We start from the raw sequence: 21,622 nt of genomic DNA on the forward strand, positions 1-21,622 counted from the left end.
GTTGGCTTAAAACTCAACATTCAGAAAGATCATGGTATCCGGTCCCATCACTTCATGGCAAATAGATGGGTCAAACAATAGAAACAGTGACAGACTTTATTTTCTTGGGCTCCAAAATCACTGAAGATGGTGACTGCAGCCATGAAATTAAAAGACGCTTGCTCCTTGGAATAAAAGCTATGACCAACCTAGACAGCATATTAAAAAGCAGAGATATTACTTTGGAAACAAAGGTCCTTCAAGTCGAAACTATGGTTTTTCCAGTAGTCATGTACAGATGTGACAGTTGGACTATAAAGAAAGCTGAACACCGAAGAATTAATGCTTTTGTACTGTGGTATTGAAGAAGACTCTTGAGTCTCTTGAACTGCAAGGAGATCCAACCAGTCCGTACTAAAGGAAATCAGTCCTGAATATTCATTGGAAGGACTGATGTTGAAACTCCAATACTTTGGCCACCTAATGTGAAGAACTGACTCATTTGAAAAGACCCTGATGCTGGGAAAGATTGAAGGCGGGAGGAGAAGGGGACAACAGAGGATGAGATGGTTGGATGGTATCACCAACTCGATGGACATGAGTTTGAGCAAGCTCTGGGAATGGGTGATGGACAGGGAAGGCTGGTGTGCTGCAGTCCATGGGGTTGCAAAGAGTTAGACTTGACTGAGCGACTGAACTGAACTGAAGACATCAGGTACCTTATGGGTGGAATGGAGACTAGCAGCCCACAGTGTTCAGTTTTTTGGGAAAGAATGAAATCACGTCTTGTGAAGTTTGGGTGGGGAGGGGCAAAGGCACTAAGGCTGGAAAGCACAGAGCCTGTTCCAAGACATGGGAGCAGCTCACTTGTGCTGGATTGAAGGCTGTGTATAGGAGAGTGGGCAGTGAGGCTGGAGGTGTAGATTAGGTCTTGAATGCAAGGGAGAGCCCTGCAAGTTAGGTGGTCAGGGCTTATTTCAGCGGCCTTAAGTAGTCTTGAAGGCTTTTGAGCAGAGAAGTTTATTCAATTGGATTAGATTTGTAGAAAGTCAAGAATCTGCTCGCCCTGTAGGAAGACCATGTGGCAGATGGGAGACCCTTGTACCAGCCTGGCCTAATGATAATGCCCCAAGGCCAGGGGTTCTTAACCGTGGGCCATGTTGCCCCTCAAAGATATTTGGCAGAATCTGCAATCATTGTCAGGCCTGGCAGGTGTTCCTCATAGCTAGTAGGTGGAGGCCAAGGGTGTGGCTACTCATCCTATGATGCATAGACCACCCACCGACACAGACAACAAAGACCTGTCTAGTCCCAAATGTCAATGGTGATGAACCTGCGGAAATCCCGCCCTGGAGCCATGGAGTGGACACTAAGGGGAGAAAGAGAGAGCTCAGGGACATTTCAGCCAGAGACCAGTCTTTGTCTCCTTTCATAGTTTTTATAATGCTTAAGTACTGGACACCCAGTTAATCATGTGTAAAGACCCAGACTTCCTTGTCTTGTTTCACCCTTTCATTCCTTTACAAAATATTTATCTGGTGCTGTGATTCAGCAATGAACAAATCACCCATTCTCTAAGAAGCTTACATTCTTATACAGATGATAGACATTAAACCAATAAATATATATCAAGTAGTGAGATATGCTGCAAAGGAGTTCCTTTAAGGAGCTTCTGTTACTATCACCACAAACCGTTTACTCTGCATCTTGTATGTGCCAAAGCACCGGGCCAGATGCTTTACAAATAGTATTTCTAATCTTTTTCACTATGCTGCAAGGCCAGCATAGTTATGCTCACATGACAAAAAGTAGGTTAGAAAAGTTGAATATTTTCCCTAAGGTCAGTTACTATGGAGTTGAGCTGGGACTGGACACTGGATCCACCTAATAGTGAAAGCATTTCCATTAGGTAACACTGACTTGAATGGGAGAAAAAAAATCTGTGCCTTCTCACCCAAACTTAGCAAAGTGAAGTAGAAATGAAGTTTTTATTGGAGAGGCCTAGCTGGCCAGACCGATAAGACCCTGCCACTGTCAGGCAGGGCACTGGGATTCTTACTCTTCTGTTCTGCCCAGTCATACATACCATGCTTCCATGGAAGGGGTACCTCTTGACAATCCTCTGCAAAGAGTGAGATCTCTGATGTCTCCTTTTGTTTCTTTTTAATTGGTCTCTTTCTGCTTTTTCTCCCTTTGGGCTATAAAAGTTCTTTGGATCATGTCTAATCTATACTTTGTGATTAACTAGCTCTTAATTTAGTGCCAGGGATGACAGCATCCTTGGAACGTAGTTGGTCGTAATGGGTGTGACATGAAACCTCAGCTGTGCCTTCCTCCTCCCGAGAAGGCTGGGTCTATGGCCCCTGCCACAAGGCTGGCTTGGTGGTTTGAGCATGTACTATAAGGTCTGTGCTTCAAGGTTTCACAGAAATTGGTAGCCAGAACATTGAGAGAGTGAAAAATTAAAGGTTTTGAAATTGATTTGACTTAGGTTCAAAATCTAGCTCTTTCACTTAGTCACTATGCAAGTCACTTAACCCATGATAGCAGGTGTGCATTGGGACTACTAGGAAACCCAGACTTTATTTGCAAATCTCAGCAAATCCCCAATTTATGGAAAACTCCAGAAGTACCACTGGAATGGCCAACTGTACAGGGAATGCCCAAGCAGTTTCAGGAGCACAGCTTCCTCCAGATGCCAGAACAGGGTGGCATAAGTTCAAAGTCCTACCGGGTAACTTCCGTACCACAGAGAGTAGCCAGGTTATGCTAGCATCCTGTGAGCAGCACATGTGAAACCCCTCTGTCCTTTTCTTGGTCTCTAGCCAGAAGCCGAGCTGAGTGGAAGCTGGAGCTGATGATGACGAAAGCAAGAATTTGCCTGTTATGTCAGCAATGACATGGGCACGGTCTGGCCCAGGACCCCAGAAGTCCTGGGTGTCCCCAAACTGACTGGTAAGGCAGCCCCTCACAGGAGGGGCAGAAGGGAGGTGACAAGAGAAGTCTGGTAGGAGGCCTGAAAGCTTGGCTGTGGCTTTGGCTGTGACCCCATCTGCCATTTTAGGCTGAGGAACCAGAGCAGATGTGTGAAAAGGCAAGGTGTGTAGACTCCAGTGTACTTTGGGCTGTGAGAATATTTATTCAGTCTTGTCTGTAGGAAGTGGTTAGCAGTCCTTGGGATAAAAGGAATACTGTCAACTGAAAAATTGTATCAATTAGTTAAAATGTTTCAGTGACGAAGGGAGGTATAGACACTATATGGAGAGACCCAGTATTAAATGTACAGGGGGAAAATGGGCTTTTTAATTGGTATCTGGAGGGCTGAAGCAAACCAAGAGTATAAGTGACACACCTGAGGAAATGGATAGACCTGGGATGTTGCCTTTTGTACAGCCTACTTCAAATTTATTCTCAAGTGGCTGGTGCAGTGATCAGGCTGATTTGTCAGTGGGATATAGACACTAAGGTAACAGAGAGGGTAACCATAGGAAGCTGTGACCACACAGGGAGTAGTGGGATTACAGGAGAAAGGTTTTGATTCATCAAAACTTCGAAGCTTGGAAGGGTGGCCCTGCAGAGCTGGGACTCAGATCCTGGGGCTTGCGGGCTGGGTGGTGCTTCCTGATGTACTCTATTTCTGAGGGGCCCAGTGAGGCTGGTTCTGGAAGGAAAATATAGTGTGTTTCACTCACTGCCTTCTATTTGGCTTCTGTGTAATACCTGGTACTTTATAGGCAATCAGATATTTTCTGAAAGAATGAATAACTGAAGATATTCTCCAGTTCTTACTGTCTGCTCCAGACACTCCTAAAACACTGACAGGCAAGGGCTGGGTGCTCTAGTATTCTGGGTTCCTTCTCCTGTCTAGCAGAATAGAGGGTAAGGCGGTTTGGAGGGTGGAGGCACTCAAAGAATTCCAGGAGTCCAGCAGCTGAATCCCAGTTTCCCTGATCACCGCACACCCAGGAGTGGGAGTGTAAGGCCTCCTCAGACAGCCATTTTGCTTTTTTGCATTTCTTTTTCTTGGGGATGGTCTTGATTCCTGTCTCCTGTACAATGTCATGAACCTCTGTCCATAGTCCATCAGGCACTCTGTCTATCAGATCTAGTCCCTTAAATCTATTTCTCACTTCCACTGTATAGTCATAAGGCTGCGACGGTGCAGGAGCAGGCAAGAGGAGCTACCTGATGTCCAAGGTCAGGGGCGGTGGCCAAGAGGAGATACCCCACGTCCAAGGTAAGAGAAACCCAAGTAAGACTGTAGGCGCTGAGAGGGGGCATCAGAGGGCAGACAGACTGAAACCACAATCACAGACAACTAACTAGCCAATCTGATCATATGGACCATAGCCTTGTCTAACTCAGTGAAACTAAACCATGACGTATGGGGCCACCCAAGATGGCCAGGTCATGGTGGAGAGGTCTGACAGAATGTGGTCCACTGGAGAAGGGAATGGCAAACCACTTCAGTATTCTTGCCTTGAGAACCCCATGAACAGTATGAAAAGGCAAAATGATAGGACACTGAAAGATGAACTCTCCAGGTCGGTAGATGCCCAATATGCTACTGAAGATCAGTGGAGAAATAACTCCAGAAAGAATGAAGGGATGGAGCCAAAGCAAAAACAACACCCAGTTGTGGATGGGACTGGTGATAGAGGCAAGGTCCAATGCTGTAAAGAGAAACATTGCATGGGAACCTGGAATATTAGGTCCATGAATCAAGGCAAATTGGAAGTAGTCAAACAGGAAATGGCAAGAGTGAACATCCACATTCTAGGAATCAGTGAGCTAAGATGGACTGGAATGGGTGAATTTAACTCAGACGATCATTATATCTACTACTGTGGGCAGGAACCCCTTGGAAGAAATGGAGTAGCCATCATAGTCAACAAAAGAGTTCAAAGTGCAGTACTTGGATGCAATCTCAAAAACAACAGAAAGATGTCTGTTCGTTTCCAAGGCAACCATTCAATATCGCAATAATCCAAGTCTATGCCCCAACCAGTAATGCTGAAGAACCTGAAGTTGAACGGTTCTATGAAGACCTACAAGACCTTCTAGAACTAACATCCTGAAAAGATGTCATTTTCATTATAGGGGACTGGAATGCAAAAGTAGGAAGTCAAGAAACACGTGGAGTAACAGGCAAATTTCACCTTGGAGTACAGAATGAAGCAGGGCAAAGGCTAATATAGAATTCTGCCAAGAGAATGCACTGGTCATAGCAAACACCCTCTTCCAACAACACAAGAGAAGACTCTACACATGGACATCACCAGATGGTCAACACCAAAATCAGATTGATTATATTCTTTGCAGCCAAAGATGGAGAAGCTCTATACAGTCAGCAAAAACAAGACTGGGAGCTGACTGTGGCTCAGATCATGAAATGCTTATTGCCAAATTCAGGCTTAACTTTAAGAAAGTGGGGAAAACCACTAGACCATTCAGGGCAGGACTCTTGGTGAAGCTTTTCTCACTCTGAGAGCACTGGTGAGGCTTTTCCCTCATGTGGGGTTGTGGTGGGCTCTCAAGGGGGAGCCGTTATTGAAGCTTTTCTCACACTGCCCACAACTGTGGGGCTGTCCTCAACGTGGGCTCACCGTAAGTGATGAACTGGAAGCTGTTGTTGAATCTTTTCCCACAGACCGCACACTAATATGGCTTCTCCCCCATGTGGGTCCTCTGGGGAACAGTGAGGCTGCAGCTCTGGTTGAAGCTTTTCCCACATTTCCCACACTGGTCAGGTCTCTCCCCTGTGTGAGTTCTCAAGTGGGCAGTGAGGCTGAAGCACTCGCTGAAGCCTTTCCCACACTCACTGCACTTGGGAAGTTTCTGGATTCTTTGGTGTCGAACAAGATAAGAACTTTGACTAAAGCTCTTCCCACATTTGTGACATTTAGAAGCCTTTTCCAGTTTGGGGACTGGGTGGTGGTGAGAGAGACAACTCTGAGAGTGGTGAGAGCAGTTTTTCCCACACAGGAGATGTGTGCAGGTCTCCTCCCAGTATGAAGCCTCCAGGGGTTTATCCTCTGCTGGGATGCAGGTTTCTCCTTACTCTCCCTGGAGAACCTCCTCGTTGCCTTCCTGACACTGGCGTGCCTGCCCAGCCTCTTTTTAGCTCAGAGTGCCCAAACACTTACCTGGACCTTGGAAGAGGCTCATTCATTTCTTCTTCCTTTGTATCATCCCATTTCCAATTCTCTTTTGTTCTTGATGTCTCTGTCTTGCCTGCCTCTGTCCCATCTGCTGAGTCAGGCTCTTGTGCTTCACCCTTGATTTTTCTTCCCCAGTTGCTGGTGTCTTGTGGGCTTTCACTCTAGTCTCTCTTGTGGAAGAAGTCTTAGGTTTTTCCCTCTCCCTGCTGCCCTTACTTATCTGGGGTCTCTGCGTGTTCTCTGATCCAGGCCAGGTTGTCACTGGGGCAGAGACAGGACCATGGTTATCAACTCAGGGACAGAGTAAAGCAGGGGGAGGTCAGGCCTCCCAGAAAAGGATCAGGGTGGGTAAAGAGCCATGTCATGATGTCAGTAGACAGAACAAGGGGACAACCCAAGATAAACTCAGTGGAGCACATGATAATCTTTCCAATATCGCCAGAAAAAAAGATTTTGGGGGAGAGTAGGAGTGCAAGGTGAAATGGGAAATTAAAGAGACAAAAGGTGTCAAACACAGCTCACCTGGGCCCCAGCACCTGTCTCCTGGTCTCCGAGACCCCTCTTCTGTGGAAGGTTCCCAGAGACCTTTGGACCTAAGCCAGGCTAGGGTGCCGGGAGCCAGCACGGGAGATCCCACCCATGACAAGGTCATGCGGAGAGACCTGGTGGGCAAGGCAAGACAGGTCTCGAGGGACTACCCCAAAACCAGAATCTGTTTTATTATTTCATGACTTTCACCAACTCCTCTGACATTAACAAGGGGCTATCCCCGACCACCTTTCTCTGGAAAATTAATTTAGAGCTCCAGTTAATAGTCTCCTGCATATAAAAGGAGTGTCTCAGCTCAAACCCCTTTGATGGCTCTCTAACTTGCCTGACAGGTTTCCCCGGACTTTTACAACTATGCATGTGATTGTTTACAGCCTCCCAACTGGGAGAGGCATGGGAAGCTTAAAACATCTTAAAGATATATAGCCTTTTAAAGAGCTAAGAATTATATTGGTGAAGGGTTTCATTGTTGAGTTAATGATTGCCACCAGGCCTCCTTATCCTTTATCTTTTAGGCACCTGGGAGGATATTAATCAATGTAATTGGGATGCAGAAATAGGAATATAGTAGTTTTGATGTTAGCAATAGACTTTTGAGTTAATGAATTTTCTCTTTGTTATAAATCATTGTACTCCTCTTTCTTTGTTATAAATCATTGTATCCTTGCTATGTAAGAATGTAACTTTATTTAGTGCTTTCTGAGAGTGGCACCAGACTTTGGAAAGAACAACACTTTTAGGACAAATAAATTTTCTGGTTGACGGACCCTTATCAGAAAAGGTCCATAAAATGCTAATAGACCTCCTGGCCAGAAGATGATGTAAATCACCTAAGACCTGTGTATACAGATAGGTATGCAGAGAGAAAGCCTGGTCTCGATAAGGATCAGGGCTGCTGAACCTGCATGACTTTGTATTTTCCATTATTCTCTATGTACAGCTTAAGGTAAATAAGCCCCTGGAAAAATAAAATTTTGGGCCTCGCCTCATCATTGCTTGGCTCCCCGTGTCAATTCCCTTTTTCTTTCTTTCTCTCTCTTACTCTCTTTTTCAAACTGATCCCTTGGAGCACAGGGGCTCGCTGTGTTCACTTCTCTGCCCGGGCTTCTAAGACCCACGCGAGAGGGAGCCCAAGGTGGGGCACCCTCCGCTATTCAAGCAGGCACCTGTGGCCTATGTGAACGGTGTAAGTCCCTTGATTTGGGACTTTATTGGCTTTCTGTGTAAACCAAGGAATATCAGCCTCTTTGTCTATTTTCTTAACTGCAACATTCTATATTTATCTCTCTATATATCTTTAAGTAAATCCTTATCTCCTTCTATATCTCTAAATAAATAAATCTCTCATCGCCAACGCCGTCCACACTTCAGATACCCTGGATCCAACTGGGGCTGGACCGCAGTACTAGGGGAGAAAACAGCCACTGCCAGAGGGCAGTCTCCACATAACAGTCGCAGAGCAGAGGTTGTAAGTGGGGTGCCAAAGCCTGCAGCCCCAGCAGCACCTGGGAGTGCACCAAAGATGCATATTCCTGGGCTCCACCTCAGATCTAAAGAATCAGCAGCTCTGGGGTGAGGCCTGGGATTCTGTTTAACATGCCCTCAGGTGAGTCTGGTGCACAGTCAGATTTCAGGACCACTGCCATAGCCAATGGCCTGCCTGTGTGTTAAAAAGTTCCTTTTACTAGATCCCTCCTGACACAATAGCTTTTTTAAAATAAAAAGATTTTTTTTTCATTTTAAAGAAATATGTGCATGGTATATATACATATAGCGGGGGAGAGAATGGTTCCTCGCCCAACCACACAGAGATAATCATGATGCTCTTAAAAATGCCACAGGAACTCAATCCTTTTATTTTTTCAGACCAAGAGAATGAACTCTTTCTCAGACCCCCACCTTCAAGAATATTACTACTACAAAGAAAATGGTACATTTTGCTAACTTACTAGCAGAACTTCAGAGGACACTCAGAGTTCTGTGACCCCTGGGGGGGCTTCACCACATGGGATCTGAGCCGCCTGCGGGTACAGCGAGCTGTCAGAGCCGAACGTAGAACATGGTGAGTCCTGTCCCCTTTACTCAGACCCCTGAGCCTCAAAAATCAGCCACCAAAGAGCACAGATGGTCCCAAGGATTCAAAGTAAAATAAATTCTAAACGGCAAAGTTTTCAGAGGTACTGATAGTGTATTTACTTTGCTTGAAAAATACCAAAGCAGGTAAACTCTTAGAAGGTTTTCCATTTCATCAACAGAAGCTTGCCTTTTTAAACCACATGAAAACACAGTGTTTTTCTGTAGGATCTCAGTTACATAAAGATGAGGTGGCTTTAAAAAATTACTTAGTAACCTGTAATGACAGTTTTGAATTAAGCAGAAAAGGCAGCAGTAGTCTTCAGCTCATCTAGAAATGTATGTAGCCGAAGTGCTTCACAGGAGATTTACAAAGACAGAGACTTGGTCTGGCTATTCAGTGGCATATTGTGCTCAGTCACTCAGTCATATCCAACTCATTGTGACCCTATGAACAGTAGCCCACCAGGCTCCTCTGTTCATGGGATTCTCCAGGCAAGAATACTGGAGTGGGTTGCCATTTCCTTCTCCAGTGACATATTACACAGCCCTAAAAACAGACCAAGAAGTGATACTTTGTAGACTGGAAACATAAATGAGAGAGGCTAGAAACAAAAGGTCATATATTGTAGGATTCTTCCTGTAAAATGTCCAAATCAGGCAAATCCATAGAGAGAGAATGAGGAGCAACTGCTTAATAAGCATGGGGTTTATTTGGGAGAGGCGGAGGGGGTGGGAGTGAAAACTATTTTGGAGCACGATAGAGGTGATCATAGCACAACATTGTGACTGTACTAGACGCAAGTGAATAGTTCACTTGAGATGACTAATTTTACATTAAGTGATTAATTTCACCTCAATTAATTTTAGTTAAATTTTTGATTAAAATTTTTCTAAAACACTAAGACAAATTTAAAAAAAAAAGAGCCATGGAAGAAAAAAAGTAGAAGAAATGTATTTAGGAAGAAATTAAGCTAGATGAAGAAGGGGGTTATGTTTTCAAGTTCATGAAGAACTGCTTTGCAGAAGGTGAGGTCAACATGCTTTAATAATACCTGATTCAGAGGCAGTAACATTAAACTGTAATAAAAAAATTAAGTTAACACACAAAGGATCTCTGCCCCCATTTTAACTACTAGTACCATCAACTAAAATTTGAAGTATTGATTTTTGGATGTATCTCTAAGGCATTTAACCTAGAGGCCAGGGTCCAGCTGGAGCTCAGACCTGCACTTCCGGTAGAAGATCATCCCTCCTGCCCCAGGGGAGGGCGGAGGCTCCTGCTTAAGCTTCTGACTGCCCCCACAGTCTCTGGGCTGAGCTCCATGACCCCTTCACAGTCCATTCCCCTGGATGAACCCCCTGTTCAGGTGTTTGTTGTTTAGTCACTAAGTCGAGTCCAACTCTTTTGGGGTGGGATCTCAGTGATTCTCTGCTGCCCCCAAAAGAGGTGTCTCCTCGATGGGCATTTTCAGATCCTTCCCCGATTCCAGGACCTGGGGACAGACCCCATCATCTGTCACTACAAATTCCTGCCTAAAGTGACAGAGGAGAGATGATGAGAGGCAGCTGGAGTCTCACTTCTACTTCCTGCTCCCTTTCCCCTCCCTAAAGGGTTTCAAAGAGCTGTTTTAACACTTACATTCCTGTGCTGCTGTCATTTATATGAAGCGTGTGGTTCTGAGGTGGTGGTGACATGGTCCATACGTAAGTGGCAAGGGGTCTAGGATGACTGTGATAACAGAGGGATTCTGCCATGCTTAGTCTCCTCTCCAAACTCTGACTTCATACAGATGCTCTCCTGCCCTTCTACATCCAGTCTAGTTACTATCAACAGTCCCCCAGCTACGGATTTTATGTTAAGCTCCCCCATTTCTGATGTATCGTCACCACTCTGCTCCTCCCTCCAAATTATGTCAGAACCTCTCAATCCTCAATCTTATGAAATTTTATCTACAACCCCACCCCCTAACTCTTCCTCCTATGGCTGATATGCACATCTGCCTCCTCCCTGGAAAACACAAGCCCATCCCAATCCAGCCATGCAGACTTGGAGCGCCAGTGGGCTGCCTCCTGCTCCAGACACAGTCACACTCAGGCTAGCCCTCCCCTGACCCACAACTGAAGGCTTCATGTTACTTTTCCTTTTCCTATGCCTTTCACACTGCCCCCTTCTTCTGAAATATACAAGAATGTTACACTGATCAGATCTCAGACTGAATCTCTCCCTCCACATGCAGGTATCATGTGAAACTCATCACTGTTTCAAACTGACCACTTAATCCAGACAGCAGGGACTGGCTCTAGTGTGACTTTGTTTAGTGTACAACACATGGCACACTCCTTAAAGGAACCTTCTAGCAGGAGAGATTAGATTTAAATTCACAAACATCTCTAATTTTCCTGACTTGCTGAGTGAAGAATTGTTCTTTCCCTGGCCTTGTTTTGGAGAACTCTGATGAGTGTTTTACCACTTTAATTAGTGACTCTAAGCATTCACTGAATATATGAATGTCTAAGTTATTTCAGCAAATGAGAAATTCGAGAAATTCTTCCCATTGACGAAGGGCATAAGATCAGTGCAATATAGCTATTAATAATACTCTCTGGGCAGCAGATGAATTCTGGAATTTCTCAACTAAGCACCTCTCCAGTAACTGGATTCCTATGCTGCTCACACCAACTTCCTCATGACGAAAACCACAGGGTTCTGACTGCCTTTTTTCACCTGTTGCCTGGCTGCTCTCTGTACATCCTCAACCAGAACCACAACTTTGTCACCATTCTCTGGGCACTGCTCCCTCATCCAGCTCTGAACCTTTTCTGACAGAAACTGCTCCATAACCAGCAGCTCTAGGATTTGCTCTTTTGAGTGTGTCTTAAGCCTCAGCCACTGGCAGCAGAGTTCTCAGAGTTTGCTAAAACCTTTATGGGGACCAGCTACCTTCTCATGGGGACCAGGTGCTCCTCACCTCCACTTCCTGGAAGCAGCACTGCCCAAAGTGCTGATGGCAAGCTTCATAGGGCTCTGGCTTGCCATGCAGGGCTGATTGCTGTCCTGTGGGGAGGGTTGTGCCTGGGGGGTCTTGATTGCAATCACGCTTTGCTTCAACCTGCTTGGTTCACTGGCTGTCACTGCCATCCTGCAGTTCAGATTCCATCTCTTATCATTGGGAAGCAGGTCTCCTAGATACCAGTGAAATGTGTCTTTCTGGAATCAGAGACCTGAGCCTGTCATAGACGGGCAGACCCAGACTCATAGTTGAAAAAGGCTCAACTTTGAAGCGAGGCTGAGAAAAATAGAAGAAAAGACAACATAAAATCACCCCCTATTCCTTCACTCTGGTTCTTACTGTTTATTTCTGTCCTTTCCTCTACTCCTTCTCCAATCCAAGCCAAGGAGCCGAAGCACCAAAAATATCAAAAAGCATCCTTTTCTCACTAGCCCAATTTTTGTGGATGAATTCCCCAAATGGTTCCTCACAGTGTCATCCATCTGTCCCTACTCATGCTCCCCACGTGCCTGTGGCTTGTCCCTGTCCTGCCTACTCCCAGACGCTTGGACCCAGCTTCCCAAGTCTTCATTTTCTTAGGAGGGAAAAGTATTAACCTCTTCATTAATATCACACCCTCCTCCCACCACCACCACCGCTACACACACAGTGTGGATAAGAAACGTATTTATTTTCCAACATTCCTTCCCCACTTCTGACAGAAGCAGCTTCTCCCTTTGTGAAAAAGTCCCTCTCTATTCCACTGTCTCTGGTGGGGCTATCATTACAGTACCCTTCCTTCAACCCCAGGAGTGGGCAACTCACATAGGCTGGGCCTGTCAGAATTCTCTGGGATTTTACATACAGCTGGGGTGAGAAAATTTCCAAATTTCCTGGAAATTGCTAAATTGGGAGGATGTAAGATAGACGCTTTCTACAATTATGTGCCACTTTCCATTCCACGCCTCCTCCAAAGGCCCAAGTCTGTTTATAGGAGTAAAAAACGGATTCAGGTTGCCTTTCTTCCAAAGCACTGTACTGTGAGCAGTGCTTTTTAACGAAGGAGCATCACCGAGCATAGTCCCTCGGCAGCAAGGCCAGGACTAGAAACTACACTCCTTGTCTTACACCTTTCCATACACCCCACACCTTCTCTCGATGAAGAATAATTCAATGAATGCTACTCTAGTTCCATGCAGAAGGCGGAGCCTGCATTCTAATTGATTCCTAATATCCCATTCTTAGTTCATTTAAAAATACTCTCTCAAAAATGTTTCTCTCTGGCGACAGCCAAAACGCTCCGCGGAAAGTAGAATAAGGATGTGGAGTCGGGCCGATTAACTTTTCACTCGTTATCCAGGATGCCCCCCTGAGCACTCCTGGTGCACTCGGTGCTGGGTTAGGACCTACAGCTGAAGACTAGGAAACAAGACCGCAGACGGCCACTGCACTATCGGGGCGAGACGGGCAGGGTCACTGGCCGGAGGGAGTCTGCACTCGAGCACAGGGATCGGGACAGTCCCGGCCCAACTGCCTCTGCGACGACTGCCAGCGAAGAGCCCCGGGCCGCCAGGAAGCTGAGCGATCACGGGTAGACACACCCACGACTCCCCAGACTCGCTCAGCCTCGGGGCCGGAAGTCGGTGCCCAGAGCGCGGGCTCGGATCGGTCCACTGCGCTTGCTCGCGAGTCTTGCAAACGGACTGCAACTCCCGGCTTGCACTGCGACAGCGGCTAGCGTCGGTAGACTCAGAAGCCAATAGATGAGGTAGGACGCTTCAGAGGAGCCAATCCCTCTGCGGGGGAGGCGGGCCCTCCCGTGACAGAATTCCACAGCAGCTCGTGGGAGTGTCCGCGACGAGAGGCTTCTGCCCCGCCCCCAGCCGTGGCTCCCGGGTCCCCAGAGAGGTGAGTTCCGTGCAGGTGGGCGCGGGTTGCAGGGCTGTTGATCGCGCTGCCGTCGCAGGCGCCACCCCCAGCTCTTACCGGCCACGTAATCGAGCCGCGCGCCAGAGTGCTGCAGCTTCGCCGAGCTCGGGCCAGCTGGGGTGCGAAGCCCGGCGTCCTCAGAGGCCGGAGCGGCTGGGCCTCAGTGCCTCGGGAGCGAGCAGCCGGCGCGCCTCCGGGTACCTTGCTCGCCCGCAGGAGGTTTCCGCTAACTCCCAACCCTCGGCGTGCGCCGGGGCTTGCCTGGGCTCGCCCTGTAGCTCCCGGCGAGATGCTGGAGGTCGGCCTGAGGAGGATGCGAGAGAGCTGGTGTAGGCTACCTGGATGACAATCTGAAGTTTTCCCAGGAATTCCTGCCAGCCCATTTGGTTCCGTTGCGCATTTCCCCTGAGACCTGTTGTGCTTGTCGCTAAAATGAAAGCAGTATTTCCCCCAGTTTCCTTTTAGGACATTATGAATTTTCGCCTTTGCAAGACAGTTCAAGACGCTGGCAGGAAAACAAAAACTTCCCACTCCCAGGGACTGTGTTGTCGTCAGAAGTTTGGGCTCAAGGCCAGCGAACGAGGAGCCTCTGTCTGCATCCTTTCCTTTCCAACATCCTCAGAGGACCTTCGTTGCTAGCATCTTTCTAGTATTCAGGGCCATGGTCTCGAAGGCTTGACCTGTTTACAAGGAGAGAGACGCTGGCTCCTGAGCCCAAAAATGGCGGCTAAGATGGAAATAACTTTGAGCTCACAGTCCCATATTCAGGCTTCCTCCAAGCAGGAGAGACATATAATAGCAAAGTTAGAAGAAAAACGGGAGCCCGCTCTGCAAAAAGACTGGCCGGATCCTGAGCTCTCCCGCCAGAGTTTTAGACGGTTTTGTTATCAAGAGGCGTCTGGACCCCAGGAGGCACTCTCCCACCTCCGGCATCTGTGCCGTCAGTGGCTGCAGCCCGAGGTGCACACCAAGGAGCAGATTTTGGAGCTGTTGGTGCTGGAGCAGTTCTTGAACATCCTGCCCGCGGAGATCCAGGCCCGGGCCAGGCATCGATGTCCAGTGAGCAGCAAGGAGATCGTGACCCTTGTGGAAGATTTTCATCGAGCAGCCAAGGGACCAAAGCAGTGGGTAAGGAGGGTACTTTCTTGTCGTCCCCAGGATTTCTTTCTCATCTGGTTCGTGTTTGGTCTCTGGACCCTTCCCTAGAGATAGGAGTCCAGAATTTCAAACGTTGCTTCTGGCCTCTGTTTGGAACCCTACTCCCCTCACCCCTACTGGGAGGGGAAGTGTAACAAGTTTTCAGAAAACGCAGCTACAGGCATTCCAGTGAGAAAGTAGAGCTCTTGAATCTTTGCTGACAGATCTCCCCCAACCCATCCCTCTTGAAGCTTTCCTACAATCAAGATTCTTGGTAGACAAGGGTCATACTGTTGGTAGGAATTTGATTTTGGGGGCATTTTATTAGCTCTTGTCCCAGCATATTGCCTTTGACTCAGGGAACTCCAGCTCAATTGGCCAGTATTCCTTCCAACTCCCACCCCCAAGTTAGACCCCAGTAGGGGCCTAGGGAGAAAGCAGTTAGGGAACAGGGTTAGGGCAGTTCTCTTAGAGCCCTATCACTACTTAGATTTCCTTAATCAACAGTGTCTTGGGCGGAATAATTTATAGATAAGGGTGGTTTTTAATGCCTCTTCCCATACTGTTTCCTAATCCTACAGAGCCTGTTTCCAGCAGAAGCAGGGCAGTATAGGGTAGGAACCTGCTGGATGGGTGTCATGGTTGACCCTCATATTTGTGCCTGCTCTCTGATGATTTTGACCCAGACCTTGAGAACGGGCCAAGCTGTGGGGACATTTACTCAGAAGTATCAGCTGATTTGGAGCAGGTTCCTTTTGGTCATTCTACACATCCTTCCCTTTGCTTCCTTAGAGAGTTTCAGCAGTCTCTATCAAGATTGACACCTTCCCCCCGCATAGCCCCCGCCCCAGACATATCAGAAATTTCTAGGGAACAACAGTCATTACAGAGCGGTGAGAGGTCAAGCTGCCCTCAGTCAGTCCTCCAGTTATTCTCTAACGCGAGGGACTTGTTCCTAGGTGGCTGTTTGTATGGAGGGCCAGAAGGTGCTTTTGGAGAAAACTGGATCCCAGCTGGGAGAACAGGAACTGCCAGACTTTCAACCACAAACTCCAAGGAGATATCCCAGGGAGGAGACATCCCAGGCAGGATCTCAGGATCAGCGGAGTACCCCTCATTGGGAAAAGTCCCTGCTCCTCCAGGAACCAACCTCCAGATTGGCTGAGACAGGTAAACACTCTGTGTGTCTTCTTTCCCTCTCATTAGCGCTTTGTCTCTATCAAAGCATCTGAGGGTTCTGAAAAGCCACAGACTAGGTATTGAGCTTTTCTTCAATATTGTATGGAGCAATATGGAGCAAGCATCTGGAGAAAAGACGCTTGCTCCATGGTATGTAATAGTAGACCTTGATTCCCTAACAAACTTCATTAATTAGAATTGTAGTAATACTATATGTAAGTGTGCTATTACCATTTTCTTCTCATGACTCTTTGACAGTCCAGTACACAGAGGACTGTTTTAGTGCCTGCTGTTTGGTCCCTTTCAGAGCTGCTGATCAGTTCAGTTCAGTTGCTCAGTCATGTCCGACTCTTTGTGACCCCATGGACTGCAGGACACCAGGCTTCCTTGTCCATCACCAACTTCCAACTCCTGGAGTTTACTCAAACTCATGTTCATTGAGTCAATGATGCCATAGTGAAGACAAGTTCACATATGACCACTGATGAACTTCCATTCAAGCTGTGGCTGAGTTTCATCACTTAAAACGGTCCCGTGTTTAGAAAGGCCCTAAACAAGGTTCTGCTCATTAGAAAAAAAAGACTCTGTTGGTATTATTTTCTGCCCCTTCTTCCTCCTGTGATGTTAATGAAACACTTTGATTTGACTATTCTCAAAACTCAAGAATGGAGACCTAGGGCATCCAGCAAGAAGGCTCTGTGGTCCAGGCTGAGGTTCTGCCTCATAACCTGGCCTTCATGATCCTGAAGAAAGTTGACCATATGTACTCCCTTCTGCCTTAGCAGAGGCAGCTGGGTTGCATGCTGTCTCTGTCTCCTTTTATTTGATTCCAGAGTGGATGAAGTCTAAATGCTCAAGGTTCACCCGTGTTATAGCAGTGTGCTTCCCTGGTGGTTAAAATGGTACCTGCCTGCAATGCAGAGAATCTGCCTGTAGTGCAGGAGATCTGGGTTTGATCCCTAGGTCAGGTAGATCCCCTGGCGAAGGGGATAGCTACCCACTCCAGTATTCTTACCTCAGAAATCCCATGGACAAAGGTGCCTGGTGGGCTACAGTCCCTGGGGTTGTAAATAGTTGGACACAACTGCGCAATTACCATATTCAGCATGTGTCAGTACTTCATTCCTTTTTAGGGCTGAATGATATTCCACTCTGTGGGCATTTTGTTTGTTTTCAGTTGATAGACACTTGTGTTGTTTCCACTTTTTAGCTGTTATGAATAATATTGCTGTGAACATTTGTGTACAAGTTTTTGTGTGGGTGTCTGTTTTCATTTCTCTTAGGTCTATAGCAAGAGAAATTCCAGTACCAATTCCAGGAGCAGAATTGCTGGGTCCTATGGTGAAAGTACTCTAGCCTGGAAAATCCCATGGACAGAGGAGCCTAGTAGGCTGCAGTCCATGAGGTTGCTAAGAGTTGGACATGGCTGAGCGACTTCACTTTCACTTTTCACTTTCATGCATTGGAGAAGGAAATGGCAACCCACTCCAGTGTTCTTGCCTGGAGAATCCCAGAGATGGGGGAACCTGGTGGGCTGCCGTCTCTGGGGTCGCAGAGAGTCAGACATGACTGAAGCAACTTAGCAGCATGGTGAAAGTGACAGTGAAAGTCTCTCAGTTGTGTCTGACTCTTTGTGACCCCATGGACTATACAGTCCATGGAATTCTCTAGGCCAGAATACTGGAGTGGGTAGCCTTTCCCTTCTCCAGGGGATCTTCCCAACCCAGGGATTGAACCCAGGTCTCCCACATTGCAGGCAAATTCTTTACCAGCTGAGCCTCAAGGGAAGCCCAGGTACTATGGTAACTCTCTGTTTAACTTTTTGATGTTGGACTTTTCCGAGGTGGCTGCGCTATTTTATTCCCAGCAATCTGTGAGGATTCCAGTTTCTCTACGTCCTTGTTGACACTTGTTATTGTTGGTGCTTTTGATTATATCCATTCTATTAGGTGTGAAATGGACTCTCTTGGAGATTTTGAATCATTTCCCTCATGACTACCACTGTTGAGCATCTTTTTGTGTGCCTATTGGCCCATTGTATTAATATATCTTCTTTGGAGAAATGTCTATTCAGATCCTTTGCTCATTTTTAAACTAGGTTGGTCTTTTTATTGTTGTTATGAGTTCTTTACATAATCTGGACACCAGACTCTCATATATAATTTTCTTTTTTTTTTTTTTTATTATTTTACTTGGCTGCACTGGGTCTTAGTTGCAGTATGTGGGCTCTAGTTCTCCTACCCGGGATCAAACCTGCGCTCCCCTGCATTAGGAGCACAGAGTCCTAACCACTGGACCACCAGGGAGTCCCCTCATATATAATTTTCAAATGTTTTCTCCCATTCTGTGGATTATCTTTTCACTTTCTTGATAGTGTCCTTTGAACCACAAATGTTTTGAATGTTGAGGAGGTCCAGTTTATCTTTTTGTTTGCTTGTACTTTTGGTGACGTATCTAAAATACTGTTGCCTAATCCAGTGTCACAAACACTTACACCTTTGTTCTATTCAAAGAGAGATTTAGCTGTTACATTTTTATCTTTGATCCATTTTGAGTTAATTTTTGTGTTGTGAGTCAGGGTCCAACTTCATTCTTTTATATATAGAAATCCAGTTGTTCCAGCACCACTTGTTGAAAAGACATCTTTACCCGATTGAATTACCGTGACAACCTTGTTGAAAAGCAATTGACCGTAATTGTGTGGGCTGCTTTTTAAATCTTAATTTAAAGTTAAATAAAAATTCAGTTTCTCGGTCACACAAGCCATATTCCAAGTACTCAGTAGCCACATGTGGCTAGTGGCTGCCATGTTGAATAGGTCTTCTACATGGCAGGAATCCTCCAACTTGCCCACAGGCCACTCGGACTCATTTCTCTCCTGATCCTTAATCCTGGTAGTCAGAAGTTACAGAGTTTCTGTAATGAGGGTACATGACTGGCCCATATCCCAGTTGACATATGCTATCTGTCAACCTTGTAATGAGCAAAAACACCACACTCACTAGATTTATCATTATTTGAAGAGAGAGTGGTGGTCAGTGTCCATATAAGTGAGGGTGGATTTGTAGTGTTGAAGTTTCTGATGGGCTTGCTTCCCCCTATTTCTCCTTTCCTAAACCTTTTCCCAAAGGTAGGAAGGAGGCAGGGGTTGGAGAACATGATCCCTAACTTTAGTATAAATCAGAATACCCCCAGGCTCCCCCTGTTACCTGCAGACTTCCAGGTCCTACCTCCAGAGCTTCTGACCCGGCAGCTGTGGGGAAGCAGGGGCAGCCTGCTTGGTTGACAGGTGCCCCAGATGCATCTAATGTGAGCAGCCCAGTGGAGAACCGAATATCGAGAAACTGTGTGTGTATTCAGAGCTCTTTTACTAAGGTTCTTTCTTCAAAGCCCAGAAATGAAGCATATTCTTTCTAATTGTAGAGACCCCCAGGACGAAAAGTGACAACAAGGAGAATCCACAGCAGGAAGGGGCTAAAGGGGCAAAGCCATGTGTGTTGTCAGTGGGCAGACCGAAAGGGAGTGGCCTGCAGAGTCCCGAACCCAGAGGGGCGAGTCTGAGTGAGCCCCGGCTGTCCCAGAGGCAGGTCAGCCCCCCCAGCGCCCAGAAGCCCTTTGCTCACTACCAGAGACATTGCAGGGAACTGGAGTACCTTGGTGCCCCACTGAAAAGCCACGCACTGAGAGAGCTGAAGAAGAGCAAGGGGAGCAGAAGGAGCCTGAGCAGCCGCCTGCAGCGTCTCAGTCACCAGCCGGCCCGCTCGGCAAAGAAGCCTTACAAATGTGATGAATGTGGGAAAAGCTTCACATGGAATTCAGAGCTGAAAAGGCACCAGCGAGTCCACACGGGGGAGAGGCCCTACACGTGCGGAGAGTGTGGGAACTGCTTTGGCCGGCAGTCCACCCTGAAGCTGCACCAGCGGATCCACACCGGGGAGAAGCCATACCAGTGTGGTCAGTGTGGGAAAAGCTTTCGCCAGAGCTCCAACCTTCACCAGCATCACAGGCTTCACCATGGGGACTGAGGGCAGGCAGGCCTGAGTCCTTGCTGTTCACGAGGAAGGTACTTGCATTCCTCCTTCCCCTTGCTCGCATGTAAATCACAAAGACTGTCTGTGTGACTTACGAGGAAGAAAGCAAGCGGTGCCTGTCCAGGAGGAGGCTGAAGGGGACCTGACATGTCTGGTGACGGGCAAGAAGTGGTAGATCTGGGCCTTGGGTCAGAGAGCAATGGGGTGTCTGGTGGAGAGCGGGGAGTCCCACTGAGGGAGAATCAGGACAATCCTGCAGGTGTGCCCCACACCTTGATGTTAACTCTCCCCCTGCTGCTTTATATATCCTCTAACTGTGTTCAAGGATAAATCTTACATATAGTTATGCATTTGCTTCCATACCTGACAATCTTTATCATGCGCGTACTCTTTTAATAAAAATGAGTGATCGGCAAGAATTTCAAAGCAGAAGTTCATTGGAATGTAAATCCCCTAATATTCTTCCTCTCATTCCTGGCTGTTCATAACAAAGATGCCTGAAGTGGAAGTGTGGATCTGGTTTGTGTGAGGAGGGGTTTTCAAGTATTGGTGGTGTTAACAAAATAAACACACACACTGAGGGATCTTTTTATATCAAAGCACTGTGGACTTGGTGAAATAAAATCATGGCTGCCATAGCCCTCACCCGTAGCGATAGGGAGAAGCTACCAGAAGTAAGACTGCTAAGGAGACACAAAGGGAGTCCTTCCTAGTGTCTTTTCTCACTCAGGCCAGTAGCTTTAAGCACAACAAAATGATTGGAATGATGAAAATATTCTAAAACCAAATTATTTCAGAACATGTGCTAAAAAATCACTGACACGTTCATTAGTTTTACGACATGTAAATTATGTCTCAGTTAAGTTTCCAGGAATGACAAAAGGTGGCAGTATGTTGAATGCAAGAGGACAAAACACTTTGTCTGTTGGGCTAAGAGATAATTAATGGGAGCCCAGTGGTCTGTCCCATCATTTTCAGTGGCCCTTCAGACTAGCCTGAGGTCCCCTTCCCAAAAATTACATCAGCCTTGTTGGGAGAACAGGAGCAGTGTGTTTTCAGTAGTGGAAGGGAGGCCAGAGCCACAAAAGCCTGCGAGAGGCACAGTCTCAGGAAATGGCAGAGCCCAGGAGGTGATGCTGCAGAGAGCTGCATAGTTCATATGAAATGGGGCTGTCCAGGCTAGAGACAGTGTTCAGAAGAGTTTTCAGGTGTTTACATTACGTTTTGGTTCACAGGTGGGCTGTCCTCTTGCTGTGTCTCCTCATGGTGGAAAGGCTGAGGGAGTTCTAGGGGATCTCTCTTGAGGCCACTAATCCCATTCATGAGGGCTCCATCCTCATGACCTACCTCCTAAGACCATCATGTTGGGGGTTAGGTTTTCAGCACAAGAATTAGGGGAAACACAGACATTCAGATCAAAGCACCTAGTGTGCATGAAATTTGGCTTTGGGCAGACCTAGATTCAACCCCAACTTTAGTTCCCCTTTCAAACCTGTTTCTTCAACTTTATAAAGTTTAAATGCAAGGATCCGAGGTATTTGCCTCCATCATGGTGGATACCCCCGCACTCGAAGGCAAAAGTCTCCATGGG

At 46.8% G+C, this 21,622-nt stretch overlaps 1 protein-coding gene across 4 annotated transcripts; it reads left to right on the top strand.

The window, feature by feature from the left end:
- The first annotated feature begins 13,479 nt into the window (after positions 1-13,479).
- Positions 13,480-20,450, top strand: ZNF174 (zinc finger protein 174). Of its 4 annotated transcripts, none has more exons than XM_069570601.1 (4): positions 13,480-13,663; positions 14,139-14,812; positions 15,781-15,991; positions 19,424-20,450. In XM_069570601.1, the coding sequence occupies exons 2-4, from the start codon at positions 14,405-14,407 to the stop codon at positions 20,023-20,025; spliced, it is 1,221 nt and encodes a 406-aa protein (XP_069426702.1). In that variant the 5' UTR covers positions 13,480-13,663; positions 14,139-14,404; the 3' UTR covers positions 20,026-20,450. The 4 variants fall into 4 exon arrangements, with proteins under 4 accessions (XP_069426702.1, XP_069426701.1, XP_069426703.1 ...); XM_069570602.1 differs by having other exon boundaries at positions 13,559-13,663; positions 14,150-14,812; XM_069570603.1 differs by lacking the exon at positions 19,424-20,450 and adding exons at positions 16,308-16,319; positions 16,458-16,597 and having other exon boundaries at positions 13,610-14,812.
- Positions 20,451-21,622: the final 1,172 nt, after the last annotated feature.

The sequence above is a fragment of the Ovis canadensis genome, chromosome 24 (genome assembly GCF_042477335.2).
Source record: "Ovis canadensis isolate MfBH-ARS-UI-01 breed Bighorn chromosome 24, ARS-UI_OviCan_v2, whole genome shotgun sequence".
Lineage (NCBI taxonomy): Eukaryota > Metazoa > Chordata > Mammalia > Artiodactyla > Bovidae > Ovis > Ovis canadensis.